The sequence below is a fragment of the Curcuma longa genome, chromosome 15 (genome assembly GCF_044706935.1).
Source record: "Curcuma longa cultivar G26 ecotype Majalengka, Jawa Barat chromosome 15, ITB_CL_G26_1.1, whole genome shotgun sequence".
Classification (NCBI taxonomy): Eukaryota; Viridiplantae; Streptophyta; class Magnoliopsida; order Zingiberales; family Zingiberaceae; genus Curcuma; species Curcuma longa.
The window spans coordinates 4,860,339-4,882,830 of record NC_133875.1 but is presented as its reverse complement, the minus strand read 5'-3'; the positions used below and the strand labels follow the sequence as shown (position 1 = coordinate 4,882,830).

Here is a 22,492-nt window from a genome sequence, read left to right as displayed (position 1 = left end):
ATAAATCGAAAAGGTATAGTAATTAACCACTATAAAGGAGGACATTGTCTCAGTTTTATGGAAATTCAACTTTTACCCACTACAATAAATCTGTTCCGTAATAACTAACTCGTCCCGATGATAACTTTAATTTTCTAATACTATAATTAGAGGTAAAATTTAAGATGGTAATAACTTTCTTTAGTACCTTCCTCCATCGTGGTCAAATGTAATTTTTTGATTTACTTCTTTACATATGGTTGTGGAACCGACCGTATAAAATCTTTTTTTTTTTCAGAAGAAAAGTCTTCCCTTAGCAATCTTTTCTACCTTCCTTGAGTTGAGCACTCTCTCTTTGTAGGCTCCTAGTGATTAAAAATCCTTCTTTTACATCTACTAAGTTCTCCTAATCGCCTCACCTTTGTCAATCACTTTAGTTTCTCATGATAATGCTCGTAGTGTTGAAGCACAAATCAGGAATTGCACATTGGTGAAGAAGTTTTTATCTTTTTCTTGCTCGAGCGAAATCAAAATCGAATTCGATTCAACTCTGCCTCAAAGACTTAAAATTTTGGCAAAGATCCTTCTTTTATAATTTTGCATGTTCCTATATGCTCCGTTTTGGTTAAGAAAGAAGAATCTATTCAATAAAGACACATCCTGCGTGATCTGTTTTCCACGATCAAAACGCAGGAAAGCGTTGCGATATCAGAAACTAAGAAAGAGAACAAAAACGTAGTTGGAAATAGAAATTTGAGGTTGGCGAGGTGTTGGCGGAAGCGGAGGATAACCGAGACGTGCACGGAAGCAATTGGAGGGCTAACGACGTTGACTGTCACTTTCACTTCGAAGCTGCATCCTAATCACTTGCGTACAAGCTTACTGTTTCAAGCTGCATGAGTGACGATGAGAAAAACTTCTGACGCTGAGCCGTAGCATCCATCTGGGCTTCCACGTTACTTCAAAAAACTGAGGAACGATGAAAAAGAAAATCCTTGAATCATCAAACCTTCCGTCGCTTCTGCCTCTTCGTATCGTCCTTTACTTGTGGCTGGTGTTCTTAGTTCCCACATTTGTCAGGGTCAAAAATCCCTCTTTTTTTTTTCTCTCTCTCCAGAGTTTGTCTTTTTCTCGATTCTATGTCGCTTCTTGGTCGGGGCATTGACTATTTACTATATAGTTTGGTTCTAATTCGCTCGATGTTAAGCATTTATGCTGTAAGAGTTTTCCTTTTCTAGGTACCTTTCTCATTTCTTTATACACTGTCACAGTTCTTTGTGCAGGAGTCAGGGTTTCATCAACACGGTTTGAAGTGCTAGAGAACCAAACGAGAAGGGCTTTAGGTAGGGATTTTGTCGAGTTGTAGATGAAACAGTGCTCGCTTTGTTTCTGATTAAAAAGATTGGATTTTGATTACGCCTGGTGCAGGTTCGTTATCTTCTTCTCCTAATAGTGAACTTATATACTTTGTGCTAGTTCTTTTGCAGTGGAACTGTGTTTTGTGAATCTAAGAGCCTTTGGGAGCTTTTGGTGATCGACGATGAATCTTCTGGGTTTCAGTAGCTACTATCACCAATTCTTGTTACCTCTAGATAAAAGACAAGCTATAGAAGATCTCACTTTCTCCAAGAGGAACTCCAGATCCAAGTTTTTAACGTTTGGTATGGTCATCAATGGCACAAGGGGGCTCCCTCAGATCTTTGCAAAGGCAGCTCAGACAGAGTCTCATAAGTATTCCACCAATGGAAGCACTAACAAAATGGTTCCGACAAAGGATTTGGTGAAGAGAAAGAATCCTTCCCTTAAAAAGCCTCTACCAGTAAACGGATCAGCAGTAGTTTTAAGCAGTTCGACCACAGTTAAGAGGGATAGCACATCAAAGCTCGTTAAAACTGAGAAGAATAAAACCCCCAGAGAGAGAGAGATCCCTTCCATTGATGAGGTAAACGTATTGCCTTTGGATGAAGGTTTCAGCTGGGCCAATGATAACTACAACTACTTGCAAAGGACTGTAGATATTTGGAATTTCGTCCTTGCTTTACAATTTCGGGCTTTCTTCATCACTGCAAAATGGTCATATATTGATGGATTCACAGAGGAGAAGCAGGTGAGCTATGAATTAATCTGAATTGTCATTCAATGAATTCTATAATAAGCTGCCATATCTTTGATTGTTGGTCTCTCTAAATTCTGTTTTTGAAATTTGCATTCACAATTAATTAGGATTCCCATTTACAGAAAATCAGAAGAAAGAAAACTGCTTCATGGTTGAGAAAACAAACACTACACCTTGGACCAACCTTTATCAAACTAGGCCAGCAATTCTCGACTAGATCCGATTTTATACCTCGGGAGTTTGTTGATGAACTTGCCAAGCTTCAGGTAATCAGGATACAGTCAATTTTCAGGAGCCTCTTATTTATGCCCATACGAATGAAGCTAATTACTATAGTCTTGTATAGAGTACAATGGAGGAAGAAGTCTATGTTGTCGATCCAAAATAGTTGAGACTAACACGGGTTGATGATGTGAATGAGCACTTGATATACAAGTAAATAAGCCATGATTTCTCGATTTGTTCATACAGGATCAAGTTCCAGCATTTTCACCAGAAAAAGCAAAAGCTTTCATAAAACATGAGTTGGATTCCCCAGTTGAAGTATTATTCAAGAAATTTCAAGACCAGCCAATAGCTGCTGCTAGTCTTGGTCAGGTAGGTGTTTACTTTTACTCTTATTTTTATTGACATGTAATCACATGAAAAGGCATACCGAACGATACATAAGAACAGATGGTGTCACAGCTAACAGGAAGATTCCAATTATGCTCTTGGTATGATTGTTGAGAATCATATATTTTGTCTTGTTTAACTTGAATATGTATCTTTTAGGTACATCGAGCTATCCTTCATAGCGGTGAACAAGTTGTTGTCAAAATTCAAAGGCCAGGGCTAAAGAAGCTATTTGACATTGATTTTAGTAAGTGACCTTTGTAGATATCATAGTAATAATTACTTCTAATCTTCTAAAAAGAATGAGAGCTATAAACTAAAATATAAAATCTCCTTGTTATTCATGTATTTGGGAATGTTTTCTCTGACTATATTTCATCTAAAATTTATGATATAAATTATCAGGAAACCTGAAGCTGATAGTAGAACATTTTCAAAGAACTGAAGCTTTCGGAATTCCCGCAGAGGACTGGTTAGACATCTACAATGAATGCTCAAAGTATGTTTATTTTTAAAGTTGGCTCTTCCCCTAAAAAAAGTTGCCATTTCTCGAAAGCAAGCCATTATATCCTTGTATCTTCAGGACATTGTATCAAGAGATTGACTACATCAATGAAGGGAAAAATGCTGACCGATTTCGTAGGGATTTTAGAAACATAAAGTGGGTTCATGTACCTGTATGTTCTTCCACTGATTGCACTTCGTATTCAGAAGTATTTGTACACATTTTACCAACTTGAAAGTTGAAACCAACATAATATAGTTCATACTTTGTAGCTTATCTATTGGGATTACACCTCTACCAAAGTTCTGACGTTGGAGTATGCTCCAGGTTTGTTTGCAACATGCATTTACTATGTTGCTCATCGTCGAGGCATGCATTCATGTGAGCTGTAATGGCATTGCCAGAAAGACAGGAGCCTACATTTTTGCTATGAATCATGTGACAGCTTGAATCTGATACTTGAGTCCTGCTTTTGTTCAGGAATAAAGATTAACAATGTCGAGCAGATAGACGCGAGGGGATACAGCCGCTCCCTGATTGCCTCTCGTGCAGTAGAATCATACTTGATTCAGGTAAAAAGATCACCAAGTCTGTGTTGAAAATATAAACCTTTTCAGAAAGCAAAGACAATGGATATGGAGTTTGTTTTCTTCATTTGAATCATAGTGCTTAGCAATTAGTTATGCTGCAATACAATACATACACTGATTCATTGTGTTGTCTGATCAGATACTGAAGAACGGCTTCTTTCATGCCGATCCACATCCAGGCAATATCTCGGTTGCGAGTGATGGCACACTCATCTACTATGATTTTGGTATGATGGGAGAAATTAAATCCTTCACCAGAGAGAGATTGCTTCAGTTGTTCTATGCAGTCTACGAGAAGGATGTTAACAAGGTATATATATTCTATTATTGCTTCAGCTGTTCTTCATGTTTACCCACAATGAAGTCTAATGAATTGCCTGCCCAATTCAGGTTACAGCATGTCTGATTGAGCTCGAAGTACTTCGACCAACAGGCGATTTATCAGCGGTCAGCAAACTTGTTTCCTTGTGTTATTAAAACTCTACTTTCTTCCTTTACTCTGCACAATACCATGCTTGTTCTTCCTAATTGATGTTTAGGTGAGGAAGTCCATAAAATTCTTCTTGGACCTTTTGTCGAGCCAAACTCCTGATCAGCAGCAGAGTGTTGCAGTAATCCGCGAGGTAGGTAGCTAGTGTGTTCAGATATATATATATATATATACTGATCATGATTTACGCAGACGAATAACACGAATAAGAACAACTTCTCCAGGATTTGTTTGCTTTAGCTGCTGATCAGCCATTCCGCTTCCCCTCCACATTCACCTTCGTCCTCAGGGCATTTGCAACTCTCGAAGGTGCTTCAGCTCTTCCAAAGAACATGATTTGCATGGTTTTCGATAGAATTCCTCTTCTTAATATTCTGCTTCGATCACAGGAATAGGATATCTGTTGGATCCAAACTTTTCCTTTGCAAAAGTTGCCGAACCATACATTCAGGTAGATAACTGCTCTGCCTCTGCTCGCCCATTCATTTTGCATGAACTCTAAATATCAGATCATCTGACCTTCAGGAATTGCTCGACGTAAGGAGGAGGAACAGTGGGGGCACCGAAATCGTCGAGGAGATAAGGAAACAAGCTAACGATGTATGTGCCTGTCAGATGCTGAATCTGAAGGCTTGGCTTTTAACTGATGAACACTGAATGGATGGATTGCAATTTGCAGGCCAGAGATTACACGATCTCGATGCCGTACAGGATCCACAGAATCGAAGAATTCGTGAAGCAACTGGAATCGGGAGAAGTAAAGCTCCGCGTGAAGGTGCTCGAGGTAGGTACATCATGAAGAGGGAGATTGATTCAAAATCGATATTGAAACTGAAACTCACAGTCTGTTCCTATCCTACAGTCTGAGAGAGCTGCAAGAAGAGCTTCAGTGTTGCAAATGGCTACCATGTACACAGCTTTTAGTGGAACTCTGCTCAACGTTGGAGTAACTTTGGCCAGCCAAGGACAACTATCGATCGCCAATGGAACGTTCATCGGCGCTTGTAAGTGAGATTGAACAATGCATTCCAGATCATACATTGTTCTTCATTTCTTTCCTTTTTTGATCGGGTTCCCTCTTTGATGATAACATGCAGGTGTTTTCTGGGCGTTGGCAATCAGATCCATGCAGAGAGTGAAAAGACTGGACAAATTTGAGAAGAAGCTGTGATACAGATTAACACCAGAAGATTAGGCATATTATTTTTTATTCAATCAATATTCTTGCCATGAAATTTAAAATTTATTTCAGACAGTGCTTTGTGATGAATGATGCAGAAAAAAAAAGGAAGAAATTCATGAATTTGTTTTGGTGGGCGAGATTAGTTATTTATCATTTTTTTTATAATCAAGATATCTAATTCTTTAAACAGATTAATCTCGAAGATAATACTTTCTTAGATTAATTATTTATCTTTTTTTTTTAGTAAATTCAGATATTTAGCTCTTTAAATAGATTAAATTTGAAGATGACGGATCCAATGTCATAAAAAATTTTTCATAGTCTCTTCTGTATAAATATGGAATCTGTTATTTTAGCGGCCTCATACGATATGTTCCATGACCATTTATGAGGAGATAGGTAAATTGAGAAACTTTTTATAATGATCGATTCCACCGCCGAAATGGTCTTATAGTCAGAAAACCATAGTACCACTATGATGTTAAAGACCACAAAACCTTCCATGCTGTACACCGGCGAAACGGTGACATAATCAGAAAACCCCCTAAGAAATTTTTTAAAGGCACAGTACCACTATCTTAATACAAGTTTATTATCGAAACAATACCTTAGTCAATAGGTACATGTTACTAAGAGAATCTCGAATATGAAATCTCAAGCAACATATATCTTCATACTTACCACTTGCGATAAGTCTGATCCTTAAGCAGGGATTAAGTGGTGATAAACAATTATTATTTTCAAAATTATGTGATTAAAAAAATAATTAGAACTTCCTCCCCTTGTATTCCTTTCCCTCGAAGTAAACACAGCGTAACGGAGTCGGGCTGGTTCCGTTGAGGATTTGACGGCGGTAGACAGCTCACATGTACTTCGTCTTCAACCTATATAAGGAGCTCCTCATCCCCACCCTCTTCCATTCCCTGCTTACAGCAAGCCTCCTCCACCTCCGCCGCTCTATCTCTCTGCGCGAAGAGTTGATGTCGGTAAGTGGCAATTCCTTCCCTCGTTCCCCCGCTTTTATTCGCCTGATTTAATAGCTGTAGTGTGTGTGTTTTTTTTTTTGAGAAATTTCTGATTCGGTTTGGATGATGTTGAGGGGGGCATTGATCTTGTCAGGGATGGTTGTGGTTTATGTTTGAGAATCAGCAAGTTGAGCAGATGCATTTGGTTTTGCTTTTCATCCTTTTCTTGCCTGCTTCCTTTATGGTGATCTAGGGCTGGTTGTGGTTTGTGTTTGAGAATCAGCAAGTTGAGCAGATGCATTTGGTTTTGCTTTTCATCCTTTTCTTGCCTGCTTCTTTTATGGTGATCTAGGGCTTGATCAATTCTAGCTTTTGCATGATTGCTTCATTGACTTCTTGCGTTTTGAGATTGGGCTAGTCTACTGGAGCCTGGAGCTAATATGTATGCTTAGATGATTCAAAATGCGTTCCTTTTTTTCTTTCTTGAAACATCAGTGTCCATTTTGCCGGCCAATCAAGCGTAGTTTTGTAAAGGTGATCTTTTTAGCTCTTCTTTTGAGCTCTCCATTATTCGTTGTATAACCCTGAGTTAGACTCTAGCTTTTTTCATGTTTCCCAAATGTTAATTCATCAAGTAAAACATCCCTTTGATATCTAGCATCTCATTCTAGTAGGCCTCTCGATGCCATATTCATGTGTGACAGCCTTAGAGAGTTAGAGCCTTTGAATTGCCTGAAGGAGCTTGGCTTTGCCTTGCTGACATCAAGCACGCTGGGGGCATCTTTGAAGCCTGCTACAATGATGTGTTGACGGTCTCCTGAGAATTATGAGGATAGGAACATGTGCAAGGAGTTATTCCTTTGCATAATTCTAGCAATGTGTCGAGTATTGATCACCGCTATCAAGATCCACTTATAGCGAGGTTGAGGTCGACCTGGTAGTGCTCTATAGCCTCTGGGTGTCGGAGAGGATCAGGATTGCATTTGATAATGCACAGCCGAGGATGACAATGGGTTCTCCTTGTCGTCCTAACGGTGGCCTTCTTCCTCTTCACAGAATGATTGTGTTAGTGGTGGTTCCAGGGATCGGGTCGACAACAATTGATTGGCACAGCAAGAAGCAATATTTCTCATGGGTTCACCTCCACCCTTCCTAACCTACATGGCCTTTTTCTTCATTGCGTAGGGGCCCATTATGTTTGTAGCTTGGAGATCTTCCTTTAATGATTGTGGGTGCTATGGGTAAGCATCAGTGTGGCAATGAATTAGATCACTTATAGTGTTATCATGGCAATCTTCAACTCACTCTACAAGGCGATCTCAATATGGGCAGCTTCTTCTACGAAAGAATTGCGGTGTTGGTGTGGATATTCTTCACATTCTTACCAGAGACAAATGGAGGATGCTGGAGAAGCTCTTTGTGAAGGAGATGATGGAGAATGGGAGGAGGGAAGTACAGGAGTTGAATAAATTGATTAATTTTTTATTATTTGTCAAGTGATATATTCCATTACGTTAGCAACATAGCAACAATTTAACAGATGCAAATTTGAGTTGAAATTTGAATACTATGATAGATTCGCTAGCTATGAATTATTCTATGATAGATTAATAACAAACTTGCATTGAGTTGTAGGAGGAAAAAGGCCGGCCCTTGCCAAAGTTTGGTGAGTGGGATGTCAATGATCCTGCTTCCGCAGACGGTTTCACCGTGATCTTCAACAAAGCCCGCGATGAGAAGAAAACGGGTGGCAACATATGCCAAACCGACTCTCTGGGAAAGGAGGAAGAAGCTCTTAAACCAGGAACTTCTGCCTCCAAACCTCCTGTAAGTATTCTATGTGCATCCACACACTTTGCTTCTGTTAAAGGAACTTGATTCCTTTGGATTAATACTTTTCCTTCCCCCCTTTGTGATCACAGAAGAAATGGTTTTGCTGCATGCATACATCATCCAAATAGTAGAGATGTGCGATCATGATGTCGAAGATTACGAATTGAATGTCAGGTTTGCGACATTTCGAATAACAGGTAGCGTTCGACATCACACTCAAATGGGCACAAATGGAGGAAAAGTAGGGGCGAACCTCAGAATTATGGTTACTTTTTGATGTGTAGGAATATTTGCTAGAGCACATTAGTAGAATCTTGTGTCTATTTGCTTGCCATCATTTTTTTTTCAGTTGCAACTTCCATCCACAAAATTTTTGTTTTTCTTTCTGTGGTTTCGATAAAAGACTACATGTTTCATGCGTTGATGTTTTGTTTCAATTGATTTATGGCCATGTCTTTATTATATTGGATCTAATTTCTTTGTTAATATTATGTGAACTACATCAAATGAGTCAAAATATTGTAGCACTGTGAAGTTTCTTTGAATGTTAATATTGAGTAAATAAGACATACCAGGAATTTCGACAGATAGCTATTCAAGTGATTGCAAGATGTAAAAAGTAAATAGATAGAAGAACTCATGAACAATCAAGAGGAATTCGACAAGTACAATTGTACCTGTGCATCAAGGAACCATGATTCTCAAGGGGAAAAATTGCCAAATTGCTCCACTTGATCATTCTAAACCAAAAGGAACATTTCAATACCACATTATACTTAAATTTGAAACAAATAGTAGCAATACAAAGAGAATACTGAGACTCTACAAGGCCATTTGAGATCTCTACATTTGAATTCCATTAGAATACATCAAACTCCAGGTACTTATCAGCTGCAGAAATGTCCTTTTGGCTTGCTGATGATACAGAATCTAGGAGTGTCTGACCAATCTCGAAGGTTTTCGGTATCTCCGGTGGACTTGCACACCTTATCAAGGCCCAGTTTACACCCTCAAAGAATGGATGCTGCTTTATTTCTGTAGCTCCGCGCTTGGAAGCAAGACGGTGCTGTGGCTCCTTGACGAGCAATCCCCTGATAAGGTCTCTTGCAGCAAAGCTAACAACTGGGTACTCGGGGAATCGCAGCGGTTGCCCAACCACGTTAAATAGCGTAGCTCGGTTGCCTGACCCCTTGAAGGGCGTCCTGCCAAACAAAAGTTCATAAAGGAATATGCCCAATGTCCACCAATCTACAGCACTACCATGCCCTTCCCCCTTGATGATCTCGGGAGCCAAGTACTCATGGGTGCCGACAAATGACATGGACTTTGCGTCTGTAGGCTCTGCAAGGAGCTCAGGGAGTGAATTTACTTGGTTTCCAACCTCAAGTTTCTGCTTCTGTGCCTTCTTGGACCTTGATGAAAATAGTCGAGGGGAGAAAGCAACACAGGAAGGCCGGACACAGGATGGTTCGATACAAGCAGGTTGAGCACAGTAGACAGGATTGTTGCGCCTGGAGGAATCAGAGATCTGGTTGGACGACTTGACCAGGGTGGGGCTAACAGCACAACGAAGAGAAAGGTCGAAGTCGGAGAGCATGATGTGCCCATCTTCTCGTACAAGAACATTCTCCGGCTTCAGATCACGGTAGATGATACCCAACATGTGCATGTACTCTAGAGCCAGAAGGACCTCAGATACATAAAATCTGTGTTTGTAGCAACCCAGAAGAATCATAAGAAACATGCTGAGGTTTAAGATGAACATAGCACATTGCACTTGAGAAATGTAATATATCAAATTAGCTATATATGAATGGAGTTGAAATATGAGCATCTAAACAAGCCAATCAAGAAGCAAATTTTGCTAAGTGTGGAAGATTTTGAAACTAAAATTGTTAATGATAGGATAACCAGCTGAAGAAGTATGAATAACTCGAGAATAGGGACTAGGTACCTACTTGGCTGCTTCCTCCGAAAAATACTTTCCAGGTTGCTTCTGTCTGAGAGTGTGCAGATCCCCTCCGGGACAGAACTCCATTACCAAACAGGAGAACTTGTCTGTCTCGAAATGAGTATACAATGTCGGGAGGAAGGGGTGATCCAGGCATTGCAATATCTCCCTTTCAGTCTGGGCTCTGAGCAACTTCTTCCGGCTTGCCAAAGATACTTTGTCCATTACCTTCATTGCAAAATAACACTTGGTTCCACTCAACTTCGACAAATATACGCTACCTATGTCTCCACAACCCAACTTTTTCAGTAGCCTGAAATGGTTCAAACCAACACTCCCATCTTTAGCTCTGATAGATTGAATTGCTTCCCATCTCAAATCATTTGCTTTGTGAGGCTTGCTAGTACTTCTGCTTATGCTGTTACAAGTGCTATCATCACTGACTTCACTGCTTGTACTAGCTCTGCACAGACTACTTTTGCCGCTATCAGTTTGGTCACTTATTTTTGCACTGCCACTGGTCTTTGCTAGACCACCTGTGCCATCACTAACTTTAGCACAAGATAAACAATCTTTCTCAATATCCTGCTCTAAGTTCTTTTCATCACACTCTTTGGCCTCCAAATTCACTGTCCCATTTGACTGAAGCAGCTCGACAGTATCGCCTTCCTGGCTTGAAAGGTTAGCAGGCACCTTCTCTTGTTGATGCAAAAAATCTTCAGTAATTTCCTCAGGTTTATGCTCCGGTGTGCTCTGTGACACAGATAATTGCGACAGCCTTGATGTATCAGATACAAATCTGCTTGGTACTTGTAGAGTTGTAGGGCGCAAGGAAGCTTTTTCAAGAACTTGGACACCAGGTTGATTATGTTGCTGTTGTAAGGGCTTGGACGCTGATTTTGAATCCATCAATCCAAGCACTATGTTTTCCATATAGTAAAATTTTAAGCCTTATCTGCTGCATATATGGGATCAATCGCTTCAACTTCACCCATTAAAGGATAACCTATAGCAAACTCTGCCAGATAATAGTAAAAACTTCAATGAAAATGGTGCCAAAGAAAGTTGCATCAATATGAGATACAAGATAAACCAAATAACAACTCATAAATTGTGTTCAGTATAAGTAAATTAATATGAACAAGTTAAAGATGACTAAGAGTAGTTTGTTTGTTTTGGCATGCTTCTGCATCACCAGTCAGAGCTTGGTTTCTTGGAGCTTGGCGTGCACCCTGAGACAAGGTCGAACAGCATTCTCAGATTGAAGGAATACAACTAGGCCCCTACTTTCCAAATGGTGGTCGAATTTCTTGTCAGGCATACAATCGCCTTGGAGGTACATTGTATGGTAGCATATTTTTCCACTAAGGGGTGGGAGTATGCATCCCTAGGCAACTCCTGGTCTGTTATATGGAAGGGCATTCGGCAAGTGAAAGTTTTTTGTCACAATGGTTTTATGGTGGAGGCAAACAGTGGGGATGATGTCTACATTTGTCATTGTAGATGGGGTTGAGGGTAGAGTTCTTAAATGGGTCTTCCCATCTCTTTTTTACCATCTGCACATCACAAGGAGAAAAACTAAGCCAAATGAACCTGTTTACTCTGACTTTGGGGCTGTGCTTTCAAGAGCAATTTGCACTACAAAGCTGCTGGATTTGATAAAGATGATCAAAAGAATATTTGAGGAATCAGAGTAGCTGTGAGTATCCCGGAGATGGAACAGCTCGGTAATTTTTTGGTCAAGTCTGCATATGAGATGTTAATATTTGAAGGTATATATATACCATGAGAGACTACTTAATCTGGTGTTCTGACTCTCCGATCAAAGTGAAAGTCCTCGACTTGGCTGATTAGTAGGGATAAAATCAATACTAGTGTAAGATTGAGAAAGAAAAGAGTGCAGCTAGCATCTTTCAATTGTGTTCTGTGCAGAGATGGATTGGGAGACGACATTGAACAGCTCATATGGTTATTTGGATGGTTCATCATCCTTGCATGATTGGATAAATCGTGCCACTGCAATCACTGGCCCGAGGAGAAGCATTTGTGCAAGCCTCTCACAAGTTTGATTCTATACAATCGAGACAATCCCAGAGTTGTTGCACACTTGGAGGAAATATTTGATACTCTGGAAAGTCCGGATTCCTATGCAGGTGAAGGGAGGAAGCTACTGTGAGTTCCTAAGGAAGGCAGACACCTTCATCTCAAATGCAAACTGAATCCATTCATGTAATCTTGTAACATGACCTGGATGGAACTTTGTAAAAATGATTTGCATAATGAATAGAATGACATGATTGGTGCTCAAAATCTTTTTCAAAAAAAAAATAAATCCAAAGCTCAAAGAGATTACTATGGTGACAGATTCAAGAACACTTCAAATGACCAGGAAGCAACTGAAAGTATAACATTCAGGAACAAGAATTCCCTTCTGTATGTTTTCTTTCCCACTGATAGTTAAATCTCAATCCATGTCGAGGAAGGAGTTTTACATCACAGTAAAATTGCATTCGATGGAAATAGAAATCCTAAGAGCAGAATGGATCTTAAAGGATCCATCAAAGTAGTCAACACTGGGAGCCTTATCCCTTCATACGAAAACTAAGGGGGGAAAAGTCCATTCAACATTCAGAATCAGATAACATCTTCATACTAAAAGAAAATTTACTGGAAAGGAACTAATTAAGCAGAAAATTCATCAAAAATCGCAAAGACCAGGAAAGTACTCCGCAAGGAAACACTTGAATCACGATCTAAGTCCGGGGAGCAAGCAATCCACCCAAAACCCCCCTCTTTTTTCAGAAGAGACGACAGTAAAATCCAAACCCCAATCCACAGTGCAATCGAAGGAGGGCTGCGCCGGGCCAGATCGAAACTAATTCCCGAAAATCCCCCACACCTCGACCCAGCGCAGATCCAATCGCCGCCACACCCACGCCACGAGCAACGACAAGGGCAACCGGCGAAACTACCAGACGAAGCTAGAAGAAGCTGGCAAAGACTACCTGGCATCCAAAGATCGCAACGTTAGGGCACCTTCTGATGGAGTACGACGCTTCTCGCTTCCACCGCGACGTCGTCGTCCACGGATCGCCTCCCGCTGCCTTCCTTCCTACTCATCGGCAATCATTCCGCAGCGCGCAGGAGAGAGAGACGCGGTTAGATTTGGAAAGAAGGCTGTCATGTTTCCCGAAATAACGGAGAACTTTTCCTCCCTTTTTTGAGTAATTCAGTCATTACTGGATTTAGTTTTTACTCCACAATAAATAAATAAATATATATATATATAGAGAGAGAAATGATATTTTGCGCAATCGACGTTGCGCGATCCTGCACGCGACACAACCGACCCCTGCCGCTTCCAGCAGCCCTCGCTGCGCCGTCCGATCACCGCCGGCCACCGGACCGGGCCCGATCGATGCGCCACTCGCCAGCGCGTCGGTCAGCGTCGGATCTCGGCCGGATTGTGGTCAGAATTCGACGCAATTCGGCCGGAACGCGATTGGCAGTGACACACGGCGTTTCCGATCAAATCGTGGTCGGATTCCGACCAAAATCGCGACTTGAGATCGGTTGGGGAAGGACCGGCGTGCGACGGCGGTCCTTCCCCGACCTGTTTCTGACCGTGATTTGGTCGGAATCCGATCGTGATTTGGTCGGAAATGTCAGTGCCACTGTCGACCGCGTTTCGGTCAAATTGCGCGGATTTCGGCCACAATCCGATCGGAATCCGATGCCGGACGACGCCCGACGAGTGGCGCGTCGATCGGACCCGATCCGGCGGCCGACGGTGACCAGACGGCGCGGCGAGGGTGGCTAGAAGTGACAGGGGTCGACTATGTCATGCACCGGATCGCGCAGTGTGGGTTGCCCAGAATATCAATTCTATATATATATATATATTTATAAAAATAAATAATAATAATAATAAATTTTGAGGAAATTTAGGGATTATATATATAAAGAAAGAGCAAAGGTGTGAAATGAAGTGAGAAGAGTCAGCATTGTATATAATATAATATAATATAAGATAATATAATATAATATAATAATGAATAAAAACTTAAATGAGTCATAATGGCATTTGAAAATTGAGATGTGGAGTGGGGCCCGATATTTGATGTTAGGTTTTATATGTCTCTCTCTTTTAAGCCGTGCCATTAAAATCGAATCGAGTCCATTAATTCAATTAATAAATTTAATTTAGAGTACTGCAGTGGTTGAGTTGGTACGTCGGGTTGAGAATTTAATGGTGATTATTAAATGTTTGTAGAACCGGTTTTTTTTTTGGAATTAAAAAAATGTTTTAGGAAAATGATAAAATTGAATTTGACTCGATTTATGACTAATCAAGTCAATTTTTTTAATAATTTAAGTATATAAATTATTTTTTTCTTATTCATCTATCAAATAAATTTTAAACATAACTTATACCTCTTTAAAAATTAACTTTCAAAATATTTGTTTTTATTGAGATTCGATTAAGTATGTTACTTATGCTCTATTCTTCCAATGGATTAAAGAAGGGAGAAGAATCTAAAATGGAAAAATAATTACAAGGAAAAAAAGGTGGAAGAAAAAGAGTTTTTTTGATGTGACCTGAGTAGGGTTATAAATAAGTCAAGTTCATAGTGTTTAAGTTTATTTAATAAGGTAATCAAGTCAACTTAATCTAAAATGAATCAAACTTACGAAATGATTGTTTAAACTTGACTTAATTTCTTTTTTTTTATGAGCTTAGTTTGAGTTTTATTCATTTAGATGTTATCGAGTTCTGAATTTAAGTTTGTTTGATTGTTTGAAATTTTTACCTTTTAAACTTGTTTGGTTGATTATTGAGTTTGATAATATAAATTTATTTATTTATTTTAAATTTTTTTCTTTATTTAGTATGTTGATAAAAATTTTATTAATGAATATGATTCACAAATATTATTCACGAATGTTGTTCATGAATGCTATTTATGAACATTAACAAGTTGAACACAAATATGTTCAAGCTTATTTGTTTAGTTTAATAAGTTGTTCAAACTTGTTTATTTAATTGATCTTATGTGTATTAAACGAACATATATAAATAAGTTCTTATCAAGTCGAACACCAAACTTATTCATAAACGTTTGATTCATTTACAACCCTAGGCCTGAGTGTGTGCAACCTCATAAGGCTGCGTGAGATAGCTGCAAGGTCGCTCACAGCCACGCGAGACGGTCATGAGGTAGCGGCCTCTATGAAGCAACGATGAGGTCACTCATGACTGCCCACTATGAGTTGCTCGAGGTGGCTTGCTACTAGCTTACTAGTACCATGACTACGAGAGCGAGAGAAGCCACGGAATTGACGAAAAGAGGAAAAGGAAAGTTAGTTCTAGTCCAATTAGACAAACAAAGAATATTTCTATCCATCCACTTAACTTTTACTACGGGTAAATAAAGTATCTCGATTCATCTTTCTCGTTCGTTCGTACCTCAAAGTAAACAGAGCATTAAGGTTGTGATTGTGGCTATGTTGAGGTTGATTGGATTAGAGTAGTTAAGAAAATATGGGCCAAAATAAAGTCAGACTTAAAGAGCACTATTATCATGTTCTCAGCAATAGTGATGCTTGTCCCTTGGTCTGGAGGCTTTAGGAGTGGCTTCTTTCATTCCTAAACAAAAGTATTGAATGAGATGGGGCCTTTGCACCTTCTATACATTCTTTTGTCGGTCCTTTCCATAACCCTAATCAGAGGTGACAAAGAATAATAATCTAATCTCGTGTAAAAGTGAAAGTACGGACATACAAGGATATACGAAGATAAATAAAATTTAAAAAAAAATTAAAAAGAAAATTAGAATTGTACTAGACCATTGTCAATTTTTTAATAGCAAAAATTAAAAAGATATCTTTAGTTTACTGAATCCTCAATAATGCATCCTATATTAATTTTTTTATCAATAGAGTACATTATTCCCTCGTAAAATAACACAACTATCCTCTAAAACTATTTATGTCTTGTCTATATCCTGAATTGATCGAGCGCGTTGTAGCAATTATGAAACTGTAACTGTTACACAGTTATAGCAGTTACGGTTCAAGGATATCTTTTTTGATTAAAATTATTCGGAACCTTCGGAAAAGCTTTAAATGATGTTTTTTGAACCTGAAACTTGACCGTTGTGGGTTACGCCCTTTAATTAGTTGTAGATCTTTGAACAAGTTTCGATTTTATATATTATGTGTCTCGTAATTCAACTCGAGTCAAAAGTTATGTTCTCTCAAAGTTTAGAATTCAACATTCACGTTGTAACAGCTACGAAATCGTAGTTGCTATACAATTATGACAGTTATGATTTCGTAACTGCTACAACTGTGCTTCCACGCAGTTGTAGTAGCTACAATTTTGTAACTGCTACACAGTTATAGCAGTTATAAGTTCGTAACTATTACAACGTGAATACTAAATCATAAACTTTGAGAAGTCATAACTTTTAACTCGAATTGAATCATGACATGTACAATATATCAAATCAAAATTAATTCAGAGATCGACAATTAATTATGAGACATAACCTATAACGATCATGTTTCAAATTCAAAAATATCAATTAAAGCCTTTTCGAAAATTTTGAATAATTTTAATCAAAAGAGACATCTTTTTGACTTTTGCCTATTTTTTTCTCACATTGTAGCAACTACGGAAATGCAACTGTTACAACTGTGTGACAATTCAGTTGTAACAACTATAGCTTCATAGTTGCTATAATGTGTTCACTAAGTTTAAGATTTAGATGGAAGATGAACAATACTAATGATAATTATGTCATTTTATAAATAGATGGAGCACCATTTTCATAAAAAAATCAACCTATAATAATATATTGTTAACGATTCCATAAAAAAAAAGGACGTCTTAGTAACTTTTTACCCTTTCTTTTAAAGACACCAAGTGGAAGGATGAAAATGTACACTAAAAAATTTCTTCATTTTGTTCATATTTTTTTTATTCTTTTATCATTATTTTTTCATCCTCACCCACCACATGCTCAAATGCATTGAGAGTATGCGCGTCGCGATCATGCGATGCCCATGCAATTTCTGGTGTAGTTACATTGCACCACTAAAGATTATGTCGCCATCGCAATCAATTAGAACACGAAGCAAAGTGGTGCACGAAGATGAAATAATTAACTCACAATAATTTGGGACAAGCTTAAGCATATTTAGATGGCATCTAATGATAATCAGAAGAAGTAATCTAATCCAATTAGGCTATTGGAGAATCAAACACAATTTTTATGGCACTTTTGATAGAAGCATCAAAAGCTTTCACAAACATGGTTTAAAAGCCATTTTATAGGATAATTGGAGTAAGAAATGTGCTTACAGGTTATTTCAAAGAATTTCTTGTCCTTAAAGAGGGCAGTTTCTTGATAGTTCGACGAAGTCGACGACGTTACTGGCATAGCAATCCGGGTGGATTTCATTTGTAGGGTGCTGAAGATCTGATAAACTAGTCACACCTGAAATGGTTCCTCCAGAACAATCAACAACAGGAGCAAAGTGAGATAGTAGCAGCTAACTGATACAGACCTGAGAGAACAAGAAGAGTCTTGCAGCCAGCATTTTGCCCAAAGAGTATGTCGGTATCCAGTCGATCGCCAACCATGCACATTCTGGATGTTTCAATTTGGAATCTGCAATGCAATGGGAAGCATAGATCATGACAAATGCTACAAAAGTTTATGATAGTTTAGCACTCACGATCACAGGTGACAAAATGCATTACAATCTGTTTAAAATGGATTTGTATGCTATCTCATCGAGATCTACGATGCAAGAACATCACCTTTCTAACAAAAAATCCATGAGGAAGGTTGATGGTTTTCCGACCACAGTTGGTTCTTTGCCTGTTGAGCCGGCTACTGCTCCCACCATGCATCCCGCACCTGCACATTTCAAGAAACAATATCACAGATATATATAGATGACCTAGAGAGGAATCGGAGAGTAGGAAATACTTTTTGAAAGGATGAACCTGGCCATTCTTGCGAGTCAGTCATATGACCAACAGCGTCACGGTTGGTTGCGATGAAAAGGCATCCAGGGTTCTCTCGGATACAAAGTGTTGCATACCTGTCGGAGTTATCTTTCTGTGAAGTTATCTTGGAAAATTGACAATAAAAGAAGAACAATAGATGAAATAATGCAGACTGGAAACACTAGAGCAACAAAGAAACTTAATACTTATTACCACATTTAGTAGGTAAGTATCTATTACAATAAATATACAATCAGATATATTAACAGAAAACCGTGCCAAAAGAACAAACTAGTAACCGCCAATAAACAGTTGCAGATATATTCTCTTCAACAACAAAGGTTTTCTACAAAAGTTGCTAACTAGCTCAACTAGTAATGGCCTCATTGCTGTTGCATGAGGTGACCTTTCGAAGAAATCCCACCTTTGGCATTTGCCTTCCATAAAAGACAATGATTTCTGTAATCATGGAAACTATCGATTTTTAGATTGATGAAAAAAATTACTCCAGTAAATATTCAATAGGAAGGTCTATATTAAGGTGTAGTTAGTGACAAAACCAGGTACTTCCATTCTACTTTGAGCGTTAATTAACTCAAAGTTCAACAACGAAGTAAGAACAAGTATTCAGAGGGGCATGTGCGAGGAAACCCACATAAGTAAGAACAAGTATTCAGAGGGACATGTGTGAGCACACCCACATACACAGAGACAGAGAGAGAGAGAGAGAGAGAGAGAGAGAGAGAGAGATCATAGACATGCTTTAAATAATCAGATGGAAAAGGGCACACGATATATAGAGCTTCCATTATCATCTGATGCAATCAGGAATGTTGACGAGAATCTTAAGTGTAATTTGTAAATAACATCAAATTTTATAATACATAAATACATTATAAATGTAGGATGGTATATCTTACTGAAGCTTGTAATAATTAATGTATTGATCAAGTCCAACAACAACCGCTCCAACCTGGAAAAGAAATCCTGAGTTTATTATGTGATAATTCTAAATAAATTCCTTAGAATACCAACTAAGGACTTCTCTTTTTCTTTAAGAATATTGCAAAAACTGGATGATAAAAGTGGGAAATGAAGTTACACTCTTATCGTGTTCAAACCAAAAATTGTTCTTGAGCTCTATTTCCTTCTTGCCGTCCTCCTGTGAATAGTTAACTGACTAAGAAAGGAAAGAACACAACCTTTGGAGAATTTACAAAATGGAATCCAACTTATTCAGTATTAACTAGCAGTTAAGTAAGCAAGCAAAAGTGTATCACAACCTACAAGGAGCCAACTAAATTGAAATTGTACTCTTAAAAGAAATTTTTAAGAAGTTTGAAGAAGAAAATGCCGTAATTATGCTATCAATGAATCCTAACTTCATCACAAAAAAGCAGTGATCCTTACAGGGCCGCCCAAGCATGAAAACCCAGCCAGCGTAAGTTCTTCTAGTATGCCTTCCTCTCCAATGACATAGACCTGAAAAACAACAGTAACTTATTTATTAGGACATTTCAATCATTTAGGTATCTCGCATGGCTGCATCATAACAAGCAATACCTACATGGATAATCAAACTAGCAGGTAGGGAAAATGGCATACCTTTTTCTCCTTCGGGAAGTTTCTCAGCTTCAGGAACATCGCAGCAGCAAAGGATGATGAAAATATCTCTTCCTGCGGACATGGTGCTCAAATCATATAACAATGCCGCATACATTTCAAAGATTATACAATCACAAACGAAAGTTATACAGGGCACAACCTCGCTGACATCAAGACCAAGAGATGCAAATTTCTTAGCATACTGCTTCCTCGATTTCCTGGAGTTGTTTGTAACAAAGACCAGCTTCTTCCCCTACAGAAGATGTTTGTTTCAATCCTCGATAAGTTGAGAGAGAAAAAGAACAAACTTTTTGGCCGCCGCGCAATTGATACCATAAAAATTCAAATTTTACGTTGCAAAGTAACGGGAAAAGAGTTGTAGGGCAAAAGATGCGAGCGAGAAGCGCGATTACCAAAGATCGGAGTGCTTGCAAGGCGAGCGGAACACCCTCGATGAGCGTGTCGCCCTTCCAGATGACCCCTGGAAGCCCAAAAGAGAAGGCAGAGGGTCAAGGGAGAAGGATTCAGTAGTTAAAACAAGTAAGTAGACAGAGACTAATTAATTTTCTTAAAAAGGGAGAAAATGAGGAGACCATCGCAATCGAACAAGAAGGCTTCGACGGAATCGACGAGAGATCTGGCGGTCTGGGGCGAGAGGGGTTGAGGCGACGAGGGTGGCTGCGTCCCATTGGCCATCGACATCGAGAGGAAAAGAAAGGGAATCGCCGGCGCCCGCACTCGCGATCGGAAGAGGGAGGAGCAGCCGGCGGGGCTTGTAGCGAACACTCGGTGCGCGCTTTGCTTTAGCCTTCGGCCGAGTAAGTTGACCAGAATCTGATGGCCCTTCTTTCTCCATCTTGGTAATTTAATAATAATAATAATAACAAGATAAAAAAAATCAAAAGGACATATTTTATTTTTAAATCATCAAAATACTTTAATTTTTTAATAAAAATACGCTTACTCCACTATTAGACCGTATATATTTATCAAATATCTTTCATAATTATTTTATACTATTATCTTTCGTTTAAATCTTCTATTAATTTTAAATCGATTGGACACGTTATAACAGCTATAAAATTATAATTACTACTCATGTAAAGATGATCATCATATGTCAGATGCTCATTGGACCACATCGTCACATGTATAGATTCTTTTCTTCTCAAGTAAGTCACTCAGACGAGTGGCGGGGCAACGCCACTTTTACAAAAATCATGAGCTCAAAACCGTGAGCGCCATTGGTTTTACAAAATCAGGAATCCAAATGGACCCCTGTTGAACAGTATGACACATGGACGATCACCTTTGGATGCTTTTCAAGCATACTGTTCGACACGATAAAAGAAAAAGTTACACACTGAGGATACGCTGGGAATCCGGATCCTCTACGCTCCATTATCGACTTTGATAAGGTACAACCTTTAGTCAGCTGGCTGTACGGAGCCGTCGCTAGTTCTTGCCTGACGAACCAGCAACTCCGTCACCAATCTTCACAGCGTCTGTTGCGATCACTTTCCGTTTTGTTCTTTTGCAAGGGATTCCAACGCAAACACCGTCTCCTCGGCCAAGCAGTTACGATTTCATAACTTCTATAACATGAATGTTAGATGAGCAAGTCAAAGTCACATTGTAACAACTACAATTTTTGTTATAATGTAAATGATAAGCGAATAAGATTGAATCCAAATTATAACAGTTACAAAATCATAATTGTTACAACGTGAATATTTTTGAACAGATTAATTATGCATTATAGCAAATAGCAACTATGAAACTATAACTACTACAACATGAATAGTTTTAAACATTAAGTATATCAGACATATTATAGGCGTCGCGTGGGCGACAGTTGACGTGGAATCCACGTCGCGTCCAGCGCTTGTGCGTGGCCAGGAAAAGGAAACAAGGAAACCGAGCCTCGCTTCTCATTCAAACCCTATTCCTCTCTTGCCGATCCTCTCCTCCGTGCGGCTTCCTCCGCTTCTCTTCACCATCGCAAACCGAGCCTCCTCCGCGATTCCTCTCCTCCTCTCCTCTGCGCCACCGGCTTCCTCCGCTTCTCTTCGCGATTCCTCTCCTCCGCGCCTAAAGACCCTTTCTCCCTGCTTCCTCCGCTTCTCTTCGGTGCCAACCACCGCAAACCGAGCCTCCTCCTCCTAAGCGCGGCTTCCTCCGACAGTTTCGTGCAGAATTGTGAAGTTGTATTTGATCACAAAATAACTTCAGAACATATTTGAATTGAATGTATGAGAATATTATTGACCTTCCTAACTGATTATACTTCCAAAGTCAATGTATGAGAATGTCTCCAAGGACCGCGCTGCCTGCACTGCTCGACACCACCAACTACTCGCCGCCACTACTCCCTCTAGGTATGGCTTAGGGTTTAAATTACATGGGTCTCCTCCACCAAATAGAAACAGTATGGTTGATCATCGCCTAGCAATGAAGATTTCAAGTTTCAGCCATTGCATCACCTACTAGAGCTTCCCATCTTTGCTGATAGATTTGGCAGTTTCCTAGCAACTCAAGTTTCAGCCATCACTTCACCTTCTAGAGCATGATGACATAATAGTTAAAGTATGAAAGTGGCTATAATATTTCTTACTTGAATTAGTGAGCCAAATTCAGATA

The 22,492-nt window shown here is 39.2% G+C and overlaps 3 protein-coding genes across 4 annotated transcripts; 1 reads left to right on the top strand and 2 right to left on the bottom strand.

Moving 5' to 3' along the window:
* The first annotated feature begins 1,196 nt into the window (after positions 1 to 1,196).
* LOC141845879 (protein ACTIVITY OF BC1 COMPLEX KINASE 7, chloroplastic-like) lies at positions 1,197 to 5,606 on the top strand. Its single transcript, XM_074733882.1, has 18 exons — positions 1,197 to 1,322; positions 1,467 to 2,086; positions 2,218 to 2,361; positions 2,567 to 2,692; positions 2,870 to 2,957; positions 3,116 to 3,209; positions 3,294 to 3,387; positions 3,488 to 3,542; positions 3,696 to 3,787; positions 3,945 to 4,115; positions 4,196 to 4,252; positions 4,345 to 4,428; positions 4,520 to 4,604; positions 4,685 to 4,746; positions 4,821 to 4,895; positions 4,975 to 5,079; positions 5,158 to 5,299; positions 5,393 to 5,606. Exons 2-18 carry the CDS (start codon positions 1,520 to 1,522, stop codon positions 5,464 to 5,466), a joined length of 2,115 nt encoding a protein of 704 aa, XP_074589983.1. The 5' UTR covers positions 1,197 to 1,322; positions 1,467 to 1,519; the 3' UTR covers positions 5,467 to 5,606.
* A 3,283-nt stretch (positions 5,607 to 8,889) lies between these two features.
* LOC141845848 (serine/threonine-protein kinase D6PK-like) lies at positions 8,890 to 13,417 on the bottom strand. Of its 2 annotated transcripts, none has more exons than XM_074733847.1 (3): positions 13,233 to 13,417; positions 10,235 to 11,245; positions 8,890 to 9,982 (listed from the first exon to the last, which is right to left on the bottom strand). In XM_074733847.1, the coding sequence occupies exons 2-3, from the start codon at positions 11,158 to 11,160 to the stop codon at positions 9,136 to 9,138; spliced, it is 1,773 nt and encodes a 590-aa protein (XP_074589948.1). In that variant the 5' UTR covers positions 11,161 to 11,245; positions 13,233 to 13,417; the 3' UTR covers positions 8,890 to 9,135. The 2 variants fall into 2 exon arrangements, with proteins under 2 accessions (XP_074589948.1, XP_074589949.1); XM_074733848.1 differs by having other exon boundaries at positions 13,264 to 13,416.
* Positions 13,418 to 17,447: 4,030 nt separating this feature from the next.
* Positions 17,448 to 20,650, bottom strand: LOC141846181 (phosphoglycolate phosphatase 2-like). The gene is made up of 11 exons (XM_074734179.1): positions 20,446 to 20,650; positions 20,266 to 20,333; positions 20,013 to 20,105; positions 19,853 to 19,924; positions 19,658 to 19,729; positions 19,350 to 19,409; positions 19,168 to 19,220; positions 18,245 to 18,342; positions 18,056 to 18,155; positions 17,800 to 17,903; positions 17,448 to 17,729 (listed from the first exon to the last, which is right to left on the bottom strand). The coding sequence occupies exons 1-11, from the start codon at positions 20,552 to 20,554 to the stop codon at positions 17,620 to 17,622; spliced, it is 939 nt and encodes a 312-aa protein (XP_074590280.1). The 5' UTR covers positions 20,555 to 20,650; the 3' UTR covers positions 17,448 to 17,619.
* Positions 20,651 to 22,492: the final 1,842 nt, after the last annotated feature.